The following is a 16522-nucleotide window of genomic DNA, read 5'->3' as shown; positions in this document are numbered from 1 at the left end:
TGCTGGTATTGAGTTTGAATCCTAATCAACTCATTCATGTGGTAATCAGTCTGTTTTTGTGCTTCATTGAAGATTTGATGAAGCCTGAGCAGGCAAGCTGTTACATGAAGACGACTATCTTTTGCTAGATAAATGGCACTCAACTCCATCTCAATCCTTTCTTCTGCTTTAAAAGATGTATCTCTGATTTGTGCCTCTAAATCTTTCATCACCCTCACCCTCACCCTCGCATCATCATAGGGGATCTCAGATTTCTCAAGACTTTGTTGCAGCAAGCCCAGATTTTGATGGAGAGAAACTATCTTTTGTTTCACTTCAGCCATCTCCTTGAGGCGAGAAGTCAAAAGTATAGTATCCCAAGCAAGCTGCTGCTTTCCATAAAGCCGGGGGAGACAAGCCTTTATACGAAGACGCTTTGATGACGCTTCTTCGTCCAACTCCATCTCTCTCATCCGAGCCTCAAGAATTTGTTGCAGCACGCCAAGATTTTCATTTCTGATCTGTGCTTCTAAATCTGCAAGCTGCTGCAGCTTTTCACTTTTAATCTTCTTCTTGGGGTAATAATCACTTGAAGAAGACGCTTCGTCCTCTCTCATCTCAGCCTCTGCATCCTCTCCATCTTTCATCGCCTCGGCATCATCATTGCCAATCTCAAGAATTTGGTGCAGCAAGCCAAGATTTTCATTGCTATCTCTAATCTGTGCCTCTAAATCTTCAAGAGGCAAGCCTGGTTGTGATTGCAAGAAATGAAGAGAAAGTGTTTCCATAAGCGAAGTTACAGCAGCGTAAGCTATTTGTGCCGGTCGATCAGAGCAGAATTGAACAGAGAAGAATTACATAGATCGATCTGATTTTGCTGGTCAACGGGGCTAGAGTTTAAATAAACGTGATTTTAAAATTAGCGGTAAGTTGCCCGAGCCCGTTTACTAGCTGGAAATTTTCTCCAATTTTCTGGAAATTTAGAAAACTGGAAAACAAAAAACAGAAAACATGTTTACTAGCACAGTTTTTCATTTTGAAAACATGAAATAATTTTCCAGTTTTCTAGAAAACTGAAACACTATAAAAAACTGTTTTCTAAATGAAATACAGAATCAACTATCATCTATTCCACTATATGTTACTATAACCACATTCCCACCATTATCTACTTACATATTTATTCATTACTATGATTACATTTATTATCATCTTCTTTTACTTATCATCATCTTCTATTTTTCTACTTGCATTACTTATTTAAACATAACTTATTTGATTATGCTTAAAATTATACATCATTCATATTATCAAAATTAAAAATTGAAATCTATACCACGTTTTATATTTGGATTGAACTCGATTGATTATTGGTTTGGATATTTTTAATTATGTTATATCGGATACAAGTTTGGTCCAGATATCGAATTTCAAAATTTCACATATATTACTATATTAGAATTCAAAATAAAAATTATATATTATATACATGTCATTCAAATGAATATATCCAAACATATTTTAAATATTAGCTCAAAAAATATTAATATTATCTAAACTAAATTTTATGTGAACTTAATAAGTTATTGGTTCAAATATATTTTTATTTATGTTATATACAGATATAAATTTGGTTCGGATATCAAATGTAAATTTTTTACACATTGGACTTAAAAGTAAAAAATATATTTATCCTATTTAAACCAAATATATTTTAAAATATTTTAAATATAAGGTCTAAAAATCACTCGAAATTAAACTTATTGTTAATTATATAACGTTAATCTAAAAAAATAAATTTGAAAAAATAAGTGTTAGTAAACGAGTTTTCTAAACAGAAAACAGAGAATGGAAAACAGAGAATGAAAACTGAAAAATTAGAAAACAGAAAACAATTTTCTGTTACAACTTTTAGTCCCTAAATTATAAGACAAGCACAAGTGTAGTTTTTAATTATCATAATTTATAAATTTCGCTCTTAATTAGTACTGAAAATGATTTAATTCGTGGTTCAAAAATATATTAGAAACTAAAATTGTAACTTTTATAAACGACTCTTTAGAAAGACAAAAATAGTCACTTTTGTATCTCTACTTGAGACACAAAATTACAAGTCATGATAATTGCGATTTTTCCTTATTACTGTATTTTTAATATTCCTAAGAAGCAATATGCACGTCTGTATTTAGCAAAGAAATATATTGGCCCTGTTTGGTAAATAGTTGTTAGCTAATTGGGTTATAGTGTATGACTAGTTGGTAACATTAGCTGATTGTAGAAAGATGTTTGGTAAATTAGCTGATAGCTGTTTGGTATAATTTCTTTTCTCAAAAAGCTAATTGAAAAAGTTACTTTGAGTAGCCTTTTAAATTTTAGCATTTTGGAGTTACAAAAAGTTGATTAACCAAACACTTATATTGATTTTTTAACTAAGTCAAACAACTAATAGTGGTCAAATAAACCAAAATTGACTAATAAGCTAATTATTTTACTAAAAAGGGTCATTATCATTGGGAACTTGAAGCAACACGCATAGTCTACATTTACTAATATTATATTTAGTGCAGGGCCGTTCCAATCAAGAGAGGGGTCTTGTGCTATATTCATATTTGGACACTCTTTATATTGATATAATTGTTTAAAAATTGTCAAAAACATAAAATATTAAAAAATAATACATATAATATTTTACTTAAAAATTAACATGCGCTAGTCATGCTTAGATGCAAAATCATCCACCAAACTTTTAATATCAACTTTTTCCAAAATCTCATTTTCAATTGCAATTAAAGATAATCCATTGACTCTCTCTTACAACTAAAAGATACTTGATCGCAAGTAAAATTCAATAATTTTAACACTGAAAAACTTCTTTAATTTCTATAGAGACAAGAGTAATTGAAATAGTCAATTATTCTTTTCTTTTTACCATCTCGAACCCAGATATATATTTTCTAGAAAATATAATTATTAAATTCTATTAATACAAAAAAAAATTATATAAAATTGTAGATATGAAAATCATATTGATGTTGTTGAATAAATAGTTAAAAATAAATAAAACATATCAAATTATGTATTACCGTAATTCATTGATATTTTGCAATTTTATTGTTTGAGACTTCAAGAATTGAAGAGATCCCAAAGTTAAAATTGCAGACTTGTTTGAAAACCAAAACTGGCAACAAATTGTTAACTGTCTTCCGATCTTCGAACTTGCCAAATAACTTGCCTTTACGTACATATGCTAAGGTTATGAATTTATTTCAATTTATCTCCTTCCCATTGTACCCTTCCCTAATCATACCCAAATTGCGCAGCCAAATTCTAATCACTCTCAATTTGACTTGCCTAATTCTAATCATACTTAAATTACCAACTTTTATCCTTGTTTATATTCGATGTTTTCAAGTAATTTGGTCCCAATTTTAAGGTAAAATTTTTACAAAAAAAATCTTACTATATCTAATATATATATATATATATACTTTTTTTTTACAGTTAGGCCGCCAAATTTCGGGGCTCAGTGCCGTGACCCTGGAGAGACGTGTCCAGGATCGCCCCTGATTCAGGGTAATAGTTTACTAGATGCAAATTCCAATAACTTTGAGCAGTTAATATATTGTTTGTTGTGTTGACTACATTTACTTAAAATTTTTAAATTTAAGATTTGTGTATACCAAAGTTACTTTGCACTCTAAGCTTTTATGTGTCTTTTGCGTATAAATACTCACAAATTAGGTTAAGTCTTTGTGACTTTTTGGTATAGCTCTCTTTATATCGTCATTGTATTTTTTAAGTTTGACAAGTGATGAGTTTATGGTCTTTTATTATTTAATCCCAAGACTAATTCAGTATAAAGCAAAATTTGGTCCCTCAATTGTTTCACAACTTTCAATGTAGTACCTAGTTTTCAATTTAAATCAATTTGATCTTCGAATTGTATAAAATTTTATCAATTAAATTCTTTAGGTATTATTCCGTCATTAAGCCCTTTATGACCCCATTTTTTAGTGGGCATTTAGTCTTTTCACATCACCTTCATCTAATATATATATATATATATCTAAAAACATAATAAATCTCAATCAAGGTTATATCTTTGATTTATGTCTCTCTTTTTTTATGCTAATAAATGTATACATTTTGCTTTAAATGTTGTACACTTCAATGTTATTAGACAAAAATGTCCCTACTACATTCTTGTTATACAAAACTACCCTTACACTGTTATAACACCGTTAATTTTAACTCCATCATTATTACCATACACCTATATCTATCATATCTTTTTCCAACTCTTTAATTATTATTTTATTAAAATCATTATATAATTAATTTAATGGTTGATTATATTTTAATTAAATTTCTATTAATGGTAAATCATATATGTGTGTATAAAATACATATATTATTTGTGTATATATAATTTGAATTATAAATTTTAATTATTTTTATTTATTAATTTTTTAATATTAGGCATGAGTTTTCGCGCATCGCGTACTAGTACACTAATAAGAGCCAATAAAGTTAGCCATACAATAAGAACTAAAAGAATGTTTGTCCAATTATTTGTTGAAATGAATGGTTCGGATTATTTAGTTTTAGTATTTTTTTTTCATACTTTACACTCTATTATATTATTTTCTTCCCTTAAACAACCTCGCATTCTGTTAGTATAAACTTTAGTAACCGAATATTCCATTAACTATTTATTATTCTTAACTTACTCATTAATTTTTACAAAAAAATGTCTTAGGTTCGAACCACATCTCAATCATAGTTGGCATAAATGTTAAACATATACTACGAATATGTTAGAGTGTATTAAAAAACAATAAAAATTTTACATAAATTTTGGTCAAATAAGTAGCCCGACTAAATACATAACATTCAAAGTTGAACATCACAGATTATAAATAATAAACCTTAAAAACCATTTTCTTGCATTAAAAAAAATAAATTTAGGTTAAGATTTTTTTTCCTTTTATTAATTTTTTTTATTTAGAACAAAATTCAATATTTCAATTATGCTTTTGCATTATTGGGAATGATTTACGTCAAATATTATGGTATTAATATTTTTTGTCTGTATTTCTAGAATGACATAATTGTCAATTATTTTACAAATATTGTACTATAGAGTATTATTTTTTTATCGGATAAAATTGTTCTTACATCATTGTCAAACCTGCGCGACCTAACTACAAAGTTGTTGATTTGAAATACATTCACCCCTCGACTCTAAACGGTAGGACCATTGTCCAAAGAATTGACAAATTAGGATGAGGTTCGAACCAAAAACTTTCTTTATGGAAATCATTGAGTAAGTTAAGAATAATAAATAGTTAGCGAAATATTACGTTACTAAAATTTATACTGGCGGAATGCGGGGTATTTAGAAAAAGTAAATAATATAATAGGGGGTAAAGTAGAAAATAAAATGATAAATAGGGCAAAGGGTCAAATAGACTATCAAACCTTACTTAAAAAGTCAATTAGGTATCTAAACTTTAAAGTTACAATTAGACCCATTAACATCTTATTTTGGAGTTCTCAAAAAAAAAAAAAAATCTTATTTTGGAGCAATAAAGCCCAAAAATATGTTAGTGACCTGTGACCTGCTACAGGTCACTTGAAATCTAGCATCATTTCTGATAAAAACATCGATCGCAAGCGATCGGTTCTTTGCCGCGCCTTCTCCTACGACAGTTGTGGTCGCCTCCCTGGGGGAGGTGAAGTTTTGGTCGCCTCCTCCGGATCACAACTGTCGTCGGAGAAGGCACCGACGACGAGCCGGTCGTCGGAAGTGGTATTTTGGTCGAAAAAATTGCTAGATTCCAAGTGATTTGCTATTACAGGTCACTAACTTGTTTTTGGATTTTATTGCTCCAAAATAAAATGTTAATGGGTTCAATTGCAACTTTAAAAGGTTTAGATACCTTTTGACTTTTCAGGTAAAGTTTGAAGACCTATCTGACCATTTTCCCTAAAAAAAAATACTAAATCAAAATCATATGAACCATTAATTTTATCAAACAATTGACCAACATTTTGTAGTTCCCATTATAGGCTTAACTTTGTTGCCTCTTATTATATTAGTGTGTGTGTGTGTGTGTATAGTTGTGTTGTTGTTTGGTTATTATTTGTGAACATAAATTATTTTTTGTTCACGAAAGATGTGTGACCATGATCATGTGCATGTGTTTGGTTATTAAGCGCTCACAAACGTTAATTAACGCTAATGAACTTTTAACAAACGAACATTAACACGATGTTCAAAAACCTAAAATGAAAACGAACATGAACACTCTAAAAATCTGAGCAAACGAACACGGACAACATCCGTTCTTTTATGTTTGGTTTGTTAACAACCCTACATTCTGTACCTGTGGTTAATCGTTTCTGTACCTGTAAACAAATCGAATACACATCACATGGTAATTATAGACATATATAACATAATAATTACATAGACATAAATTATTAAATATAGGAAGATTATCTTTCGACCAGGGTCCACAATGCAAATTAAACTCTAGTCTATGATATAATTTGCATATACTTCCGGACTAAAAAGAAAGAAATCCCACAAAGCCACGGGTTCAAATCCTTGCCCCTTAGTTTGAGCCAGTCAATTATGAATAAATTAAATTGATTACTTCCTTGTAGTTCTTTACTAACTAGGTCACAAGGCGGGATTTACGTATACGCAAAACGATTGTGAGGTTTCCCTCGTCATCCAAAAAAAAGAAATCATTTTCTCTACACATGGATTTATTTATTTATCATTGGATTGTGTTGGAGCAAAACTCTAAAGTCCAATAACTCATTATTGTCATCAGTTGAAGCCCAGCCATTTCTTCAGTTCGAGCCCGCGGCCCACCTAGGGTAAAATCAGGTGTACTTTCAGACTTTCATGGTGGAAATGGCACTGCTGTGGAGACCGTCAGCTGAGATTTCACCTTCCTCCCTTTTCAGCTACAGAGTCTCCGTCGGCAAGTCCCGTCTGGACCTTGGAAGAACCCATTCGAAGCGTCCTTCTCCAGTTTCCATGTCGTAATTGTGCTTCCTTAGTCCCTCTACAATCGCGTCTGCCGTAACGCCCTCCGTCTCCGACGGGAACTCCGGCGAATTTCCGGATGTTTGCTACTGTGCGTCGCGTGCATTGTGCGTTTAAGGCCTGTCACCAGAGCTCACTTCTTTCCATATCAAACACATCTCCTCTGTACATTCTTTCCCTTCTCTACAAATCCCGACTTTCACATTTCGCCTCCTTCTCTTCTGACAGCTCAGTTCACTGCTCAACATCGCATTTTTCTGATAGAAATTTTGATTTTATTGAACAGTTTTCCCCTTTCAAAAATTTGTCAAACACTGAAAATTATACTGTAATTACTTCAAATGAGAGGCGTAGAATCCTTGTAGGGTTATCGAAAATAATCAAACAAGAAAATGCGTATCTTTTGAATGCATTTTCTAGTCAGTTTTGCCCATATTATCTTGCAGAAATTATGAAATCATTCGATAACCGGGGAGTTGCAGTTTCGTTCTTCAAATATGTGTTTCAAGATTACTCACAGGGTATGGTGCAATCAGGCTGCATTGCTGCGCATCTATTGGCTGCTATGGAAATGAGATTGATGGCACAGGATGTGCTTTCTTGGATAGTTAGGAGGATTGGGAAATGCAGGAGTGATGAAGTTGTGGAATTCATGTGGGGAGAGCATAATTTATATGAGTCAGATTATTCAGTACTCGATTCATTAATGCGGGCATTTTTGAGTGCAGAAATGATCCCTGGAGCTTTGAAGATTTTGAGTATGATGAGGGAGGCTGGAGCACAGCCAAGTTTGTCAGCAGTAAGCATTCTGTTTAAATTATTGCTTAGGTTCAGAGATTGCGGTAGTGTGTGGAAGTTGTTTCGTGATATGTTGCATAAAGGGCCTTGTCCTAACCTTTATGTATATAATGTGATGATTCTTGGGTTTTGTAAAAGTGGGTGTCTTCAAATTGGAGAGAGTTTGCTACATTTAATGAGAAAGTTTGGATGTGAACCAGATGCCATAACTTACAACATTTTGATAAATGCTTACTGTATGAAGGGTTGGACTTCTGATGCATTGAATTGGGTGCATTTGATGATTGAACACGGGTGTAATCCTAGCAGCATTACTTTTGGTACTATTGTCAATGCTTTGTGTAAGGAGGGCAACATTATTGAAGCAAGGAAAATCTTTGATGGAATGCAAGAAATTGGTGTCTCTGCAAACACTGAAATATATAATGCCTTGATGGATGGCTATGTTAAAGCAAGGGAAATTGATCAAGCAAATGCTCTTTTTGAAGAAATGATAAAGAAAGGAGTTGTTCCAGATGGTATAACTGTCAACACTTTGGTGGCAGGGTACTACAAGTATAGGAGGGAAGAGCATGCAGACAGACTGTTAAAAGATCTAACTATGATGGAACTAATTCCAGATTGTTCATTAACTGATGTATACATTGCTGGATTGTGTTGGGCTGAAAGGTTGGATGAGGCTGTAGAACTGTTGCATACTATGCTTGAAAAGGGAATACCTCTTAGTGTAATTGCATTTAATTCCATTATTGCTGCTTATAGCAGAGTGGGATTAGAAGACAATGCATTTGAGATTTATAATATTATGGTAAAATTTGGTCAAACACCTTCAGCTTCCACATGCGCTTCTCTACTTATGTGCTTGTGTACCACAGGGAGGCTGCATGAAGCTAAGGAACTAATGACCAAGATGATTGCAATGGACTTCCCTATCAGCAGAATCTCCTTCACTGTTCTGTTAGATGGGTATTTCAAGAAAGGGGACACAACTGGAGCTCAAATTCTGTGGGAGGAGATGGCAAGGATTGGTATGGCTCCTGATGCTGTTGCTTTTTCTGCATTCATTGATGGACTATGTAAAACAGGATTTGTTGAAGGAGCATATAATGCATTTCTGGAAATGACAAGGAAGGGACTTGTGCCAAATAATTTTGTATACAACTCTCTAATTGCTGGTTTTTGTAACAGTGGAAAATTGAATGAAGCTCAGATATTGGAGAAGGAGATGAAACAGAGGGGTCTTTTCCCAGATGCCTTTACAATTAACATCATTATTAAAGGGTTATGTAAACAGGGAAGGATGCAATCAGCCATAGACACTTACATTGAGATGCAACAAAGTGGAGTAAAACCAGATATTGTTACTTACAATACTTTGATTGATGGATTTATCAAAGCATTTGACATGGCTAATGCTGATAACTTAGTGAGTAAATTGTTTGCTAGTGGATGGGAACCGGATATTACTACCTACAACATAAGGCTTCATGGTTTTTGTACTAGTAGGAAGATCAATCGAGCTGTCATGATGTTGGATGAACTCATCTCAGCTGGGTTAGTTCCAAATACAGTTACATACAACACTATGATGAGTGGTGCTTGCAACGATATACTGGACCGTGCTATGATTTTGGCTGCAAAGTTGGTTAAGATGGCATTTATCCCTAATATTGTCACCGCTAACTTACTATTATCTCAACTTTGCAAGCAAGGGCTCCCACAGAGAGCTTTGATGTGGGGCCAGAAGTTGAGCCAGATTGGTATAGAGTTTGATGAAATAACATATAAAATATTGGATAGAGCATTTTTTGAGATACAAGATTATACTGATTGTACTAAAGGAATGACAGAAAAGAGTCTGTTCCTAGACATTCTCATGTACATTACTTGTGACTATTTGTATAGAAACAGGGCCAATTATGATAGAAGTGATTATAATTTTGAGATAGTTGATGGACCTGGCGGGTCCTTAAAGCTGGTGAATAGGGTAAGTTTGTAATAATATTGAAAGTCTGAGAATCAATGGTGTGGAAATTTGTTGAGATCCATCCAGAAAATTGCTCTGGATCAAAAGCAAAAAGGGGGATATGTCCTTGGAGAAGGAAGGTGCAGTCTCCACACCAGTGTCAACTTTGAGCATCAGAGGTATTTTCTATAATTCATTAATTCCTGTATACAAATGTTTTTTGTCTGTTTGTTTGTTTGTTTGTTTGTTCTTGATTTACAACTATTGTTCTTTCAGTGTTTGCAATTTTTAAATTAGATTTGGTTTTTCCCAGTTTGGCCCTTGAGCAGGCTCTACAAGTGTAGTATTGATTGAAGCTGTGATGCTGATGTGGAAGTTTGCCAAACTGGCACAATTTTGAGGTAAGTGTCCTTGCGAATATTTATCTTCAGTTACGATGAATATGCATGTGATATTTGTGAGATCTTTCATGACTTTTTATGTTTCAAATACTAGCATAATGTTGACATTGCAATACTGGTTGAAGTCGTTTTCAGCAATTGCCGCATTATTCATCACAAGAAAAGATAATGGTCTGACTCTATGTTGCACAAAAACCCTTAAGGATTAGCATTTTCATGTTTTGAAAACATTTCCACTACATTTACGGAAGCTTCATAAAATGTTTCAAAGCCATTTCCCTAATTTTAAAAATTTTAAAAATGCTTTTTCTGGAAAGGAACTAGTAAACCATTCATATTTATGCATATTTAAAGAAAAAATATTTGTAAATACACACTTATATTTTTATATTTGTACTTCCCTCACCTGTTCAGTGTCTTGCGATTCCTATTTTCTTGTTTCCTGTATCTGTGCAACATGGATCTGACTTTATGCTCTTAGGCAGTTATCCTTCTTTTTCTGTTTGAAGCAACTTCATCACAAATGATGTGAAGGTATATATTCAGCAACAGCGTTGAAGTGCTGAAGCTTCTTGTAAAATATCTTTAAAAATTTAAATAAAGTATCCATTATTACCTAGTAGACCATACAAGTTATATTATTGAATGGTAGAGAGGATGTGGTCAGATCATTACTCATTAGGACTTTGTGGCATAATTACAGTGATTCTACATTCCCTTTACATATCCAATTAACCAATGCATTTATATGATGTTGTTAGGGCAGGTGGTGCTCCCCCTTAACTTGTTAGATATGAGGTGGTTTGGTTATTAGCTATGTGTTGAGTTTTGCTACCCATTCAGGGCATTTGTTTTAGCTATAAGGAAGTTTTGTTAAGGCATTATGCCTCTTACTTGGGGTCACTTTAGGGCCTATGTAAGACGTTGGTTTTTCAGGATATAAAAGTCATTTGTTCTTAAAAAAAAAATGATGTTGTTAGTGCAGGCATTTGGTTTGTTTAATTTTATAATATGCAATATTATTTTTCATGTAATCTGTGGACAAAGTTTGTAGTGTGACATTGGTAATGTTGTTCTGAACTATGTTCTAGCATTCTCAGTGGTCATATAGATAGAAAGGTAGTATAATTTTTGTATATGACTTGGAAGCTTTTCTTCTTTGAAATTCTTTTCCAGGGGGTGGGGTGTTAATTGGTGAGTCACCTGATATTTTAAAGATTGTATAAAAAGTTTTATTGCCCTTGATCACCATACTTGATTTTTCTCTATGTAAAAATTCATATGTTTGTGTTTATTCCATGGACAATTTTCCCTTCATTACATTATTAAACTTTTCCTGTCTTTCCAAAAAAAAAGGGGGCTTCCATGACTGGAATGGCTAGGAACATGATGTATATGATGCTGTAAGGTTTTTACATTTTCCATTCATCTGTCTTACTTCTAGCGATCAAAATCCTTAATTGCTGTGAATAATTTCTTCTAGGAAATGAGACTAGTTAACCTAAGTAAAGGAGTAGTTGAAGATCTTTGGTCTGGATCATATGCCTGTGCTGAACTTTATCACAGAGGAGCAGTCATTGAAATTTATAGAATGAGCCAAAGATAGAAAGACCCTGACATGCAAGTGATATGAAAATAATGTTTCTAAACTTAAATTTCAAATTTCATTTCTTTTATATAAAACTCTGAACCGAGAGAGATATTATAATTGTTAATTCTCTTTCTGATGTTCTCAGGTGGATGATTTTGATGCTTTCAAGGAGAGAATACTGGGATCCATAGAGAAGAAGCCACTCCCTTTTGCTGACAACTCGGGTGCTGGTATTGCTCTAGGATTGCTTCCACTTGCATCTTCATGGGAGCTTCTTTAGTGTGGAACTGAAGTAAGATGAAGACTACAAAAGAGGAAGACCAATGGGAACTAGTACACTCCCTCTCCCCTAACACTGCAACTTTGGTACGGCCAGAAAATTTGTGACAACCGATCAATTTGAGGTGGTGCCATCGTTAGACCTCCACCTGTCAATAAGTGTAAGACTACTAAAACCAGCTGCATATGGAGCTTACAGGACTATAAGTTGGATACGGTGAAGTGGCAGGCAGCAGAGTAAATCCAGGTGGCGGTGATGGAGAAAGTGTACATAGAGCGATAGAGGGAGCTGACAAGGGGAGAGATAGAGATGGCCCACTCAGGCGCGTGCTATGTTGGAAGTTGAAAACGCCCAGAGACTGCATGTCTAGTTTCCAAATATACACGGTATTCACTATGTTTTTGTCAGGGAATCTTCATTCATCAAATTATTAAACAGCACAAATGTCATGTTCTATTTATGAAAGGTTTCAAAGGTTACATTAACATAACTTGGCGTACACAATTTTTTGGTCCCCACATAAACAAAAACTAATACATATGATTTTGCTCGTACTTGGTAATGACTCAAACCTTGCAGCCTATATCCTATTGCAAGCTATGAACAATCACCAACCAAACTAACCCCCTCTTGTCTCGGCATAGACATTAATCCAGCCATGTGAGGAGGCGTGGTGCTATGTTGAGGCTGTTGGCTGTTCGTTGGTGAGTCTTAGGAGATGACCATATCGGGATTTCCTTTTCATTACTCCAGGTATCCATTTTCTTTTCTGACAATTATTCCCCATCTCTGATCTGTCTTCTGATACTTGTCACTGCAATGTATGTTCTGTGCCAACTTTAGAAACTTATGCTTAAACTTGTTTACTTTGCTATTGTTCTAAAGATTGTGATATACTTGCACTCGAGGCGGGACGATCTAGTCTGACATGACAATAGCTAATTTAGATAGACATTGTTGCCCCTCCATTACCTACTACTGCTAATGGTCTGCTCCACTTGTGAGTGGCTGAGTGCAATAATCATAGTCCATTGTTGAATGTGGTGCAGGTACTTTTCAACTTACAACTGCCATGAGAAAACTTCCAACACTGCCATTCCAAATTTGTTGTTGTATTGCATGCGTATGTATGTATGTGTGTGCCCGCGTGCGCTTGTTGTAATTTTCTACGACATTGTTGTTTTTGTAGCAGAGCTAATGTTTCAACTACTACCTTTTCCATGCACAATGTTGTATAGCATAATACACACATATACTCAATTGTACTACATAAAATTGTCATTTTGTGAACCAAACAAGCTTTAATGATTCAAGTTCAATGAGAGCATTCTTCTCTTCGGCTGGTGCATAGGAAAGTAACTATGGCTTTCTCTCTGCTAAGCTTTGCATATTTATGCATATAATGTATCATGCAATTGCTAGTCGATCTAAAATTACGAGGTACATTGTAAATTTTATTCATTTAATACTATTTCACCATTTCGATTGAGTGTGTGTGTGTAAATATATAATCAACTTCAAATGAGAAAACTTATGGACTAATAATCTAATATCATTTGTCCATCTAGGATGATTAATGACTAAAAATTAAGAAAAAAAAATGAGAAAACGTAGTGGCATTTCTAGCCCTTCATCATTTTAGATGGACTACTAGTTTTTACATGTTGCACTTATAAGGGCAAATATAGCATTTTAATGAAAAATGTAATACTTTTACATCAAAATGTAAAAGTGTTACATTTTTTGCAAAAATATTACTCTATCCGTCCCATTTTATGTGTCTGGTTAGGTTAACGAGGCTTGACTGAAGTTATTTTTAATCCAATTTTTTATAATATTAAGTTTAGTATTAATATACAAAATTTATATATTTAGAAACTACACAAAAAGTACTATTAAACATAAAAAATCAAATTTAAAAATAAGTAAAAAATACTAAAGAAAATAAACAAAGAAGAAAGAATTGGTTTGACCAACGAATAATAAGTAGGATAGATAAAATGGGACAGAGGGAGTACATTTCTTCATATAAGTAATAAACATTTTATTCCTAATTTAGTATTACATTTGGTAGTATAAGTATTATATTTCATATTGATTCGACCTGATTTAGTATTACATTTGGTAGTATAAGTATTATATTTCATATTGATTCGACTTGATGAAAAAAGATTCGTGAGACAATTTCACACAAATTTTTGTCTTATTGTACTAGTATTTTCTATGCGCGATATGCAAAAATTGATACTCAATATTAGTAGTCTATATTAAAATCTTAGATTTATTTAGATTTTAGATATTTATATTATTGTATAATAATAATAATAATAATAATAATAATTATTATTATTATTATTATTATTATTATTATTATTATTATTATTATTATTATGTAAACTATTTTTATAAATTTGCTATTTATATTTTAGAAAATAACTTATATAGTAGTCCAATATATAATATCTATATATTAATATATTATTACCATTGAAGAAGATAAGAAATTATATGGTTGATACATGTGCATTATAACAATAGTTTGAAAAGATAATTGAAGTTATAATGGTAGGAGTATTTTTTACCAAAATATTGTATAATACAACTTTTAAAGCATAATGTATAAAAAGTAATGAAAAAAATGGACATAAATAAAAGGTATAACTTTCATTAGATATACTTATTAGTTTTTAGATTAGATTCACTTTTTTTTTTGTTTATTTTGTTTTATTTAGTCACGGAATGGACTCTTTTAATTTAAACTTGAAGTGAATTGGTCAATTCACAAGTGGAATTTATATATTGCTTTAGTGATTGATAATAAATTCTTAACTAAAAAATTTATAATAAAAAAGTTACACCATTTAACTCATAAATAATTATTGTTATAGCACATTGCTATTGGTTTTCATGATTACTAATGAAGAAAAGCCAAAATTTTACTAATTAAAATGCTAGTCAAACAAAAAAACTCAAAAGTAGGCATCCTTGTCCATATAATATACTTAATAATTAGATAAAAAGTGATTTTACAACTCATAATACCCACTTTTATGATAATTAAAAACACTACTTAAGGACAATTCCTTAATGATTAGATGTGCAAGGTTTTGTGTATGTTTCCTTTTTAATATTTGTAAACAAATTAACAAAAATAGACACTTTTTGTATGAGCACAATTCAAGTCGAATCTGAATTAGTTACATAGTGATATGGATACCAAATATTGTATGAAAAAAGAGTATTTTTTTTAATTTCTCAATTATAACAGCAAAATGGATTTGATTTTTAACTTTAGAGCTTGGTTAAAAGTCATTAGGATTTTTTTTTTTTTTGTGTGTTAGTAAAGACTTATAAACTAAATCTATACTAAGTATGAGCATTAAATTTAAAGAACTAAATTTATATCATAATAATCACTAAAAGGCTAAGACGCTGTTTAGTAACATAGTTAGCCTATCAGTCAATTTTGGCTTATTCAACCACTATTAACTATTTGACTTGGTTAAAAGCCAATACGAGCACTTGCTTAATTAATTAACTTTTTGTAATAACTGTCAAAAGCTTTGTGGTCGAGCAGCATAGCTGTGCCAGAGGTCTCAGTTCAAATCCCAGTGTGGTTGTATCATTGTCACTGAGTCAAAAATACTAAAAAACATTTTGCAAAAAAGTCATTTTACATGTATCAGTTATCAGCTAACATTATTTACCAAACACCGTGTAAAAGTATATATCATTTCCACCTAACAAAGACTCAATAAAGTGAGCTTGGATTTCATGGATCCATCAAATAAACTTTGCCAGCTTAAAGTTTAAACCCCTTTTTTCCCTTTCGGCAAAGCATACCCTCACGCTGCCTGCAGCACACATATGTATATTTTGATTTGGAGAACTTTTTGTTTACATTATATATATTTTAGAAAAATTAAAAGAAAAAATATTTCCCATTAATTACATATTTCAAAAGCAAGTGGCCAAGTGCATGCTTTGACGTTGTCTGATAATTACTGCCAGTTTGAGTCTCCATAGAACTGTCACATTCAACCAGCGAAAAAGAATACTAGATTTTACATGGTTCACCAATAATTTATTTATGTTTACACTTGTGTTTGTCTTTCCCCGAAAGGACTAAACGCCAGATTTGAACTCGAGACATCTGATTAAGTTGAAAAAAATTTCTTTATGAGTAATCTCTCATGTATTTTAAGAGTTACATGAAATAGAATGGTGTCCGGTCTTCACTACCCTCCGCCCAATAATTCTCCTCCCAACACCTGCCTCTGGCGGATTAAACATTTATCACTACGCCAAAAGTTATAGCTCGTAATGCGTAACTTTATTTCCTTATACTACTACATTTTCGAGAGGGTGTTAGGCCTCTGTCCAACAAGTCCCTAGCCACCACATGTTAGACTCGACTCTTTACCGGCCTCCGCCTAATAGACAA

The 16522-nt window shown here is 32.5% G+C and overlaps 1 protein-coding gene across 4 annotated transcripts; it reads left to right on the top strand.

Annotated features, from left to right (window-relative positions):
• Window positions 1-6927: 6927 nt before the first annotated feature.
• Window positions 6928-13426, top strand: LOC115996266 (pentatricopeptide repeat-containing protein At1g63400-like). Of its 4 annotated transcripts, XM_031235437.1 has the most exons (6): window positions 6928-9985; window positions 10120-10207; window positions 11564-11610; window positions 11944-12464; window positions 12658-12831; window positions 13128-13426. In XM_031235437.1, exon 1 carries the CDS (start codon window positions 7122-7124, stop codon window positions 9837-9839), a length of 2718 nt encoding a protein of 905 aa, XP_031091297.1. In that variant the 5' UTR covers window positions 6928-7121; the 3' UTR covers window positions 9840-9985; window positions 10120-10207; window positions 11564-11610; window positions 11944-12464; window positions 12658-12831; window positions 13128-13426. The 4 variants fall into 4 exon arrangements, with proteins under 4 accessions (XP_031091297.1, XP_031091298.1, XP_031091296.1 ...); XM_031235438.1 differs by lacking the exon at window positions 11564-11610 and having other exon boundaries at window positions 12723-12831; XM_031235436.1 differs by lacking the exon at window positions 11564-11610.
• Window positions 13427-16522: the final 3096 nt, after the last annotated feature.

This window comes from Ipomoea triloba, chromosome 11 (genome assembly GCF_003576645.1).
Source record: "Ipomoea triloba cultivar NCNSP0323 chromosome 11, ASM357664v1".
NCBI lineage: Eukaryota > Viridiplantae > Streptophyta > Magnoliopsida > Solanales > Convolvulaceae > Ipomoea > Ipomoea triloba.
Note: the sequence above shows the minus strand (reverse complement) of the source record. Positions and strands in the feature narration are given on the sequence as shown.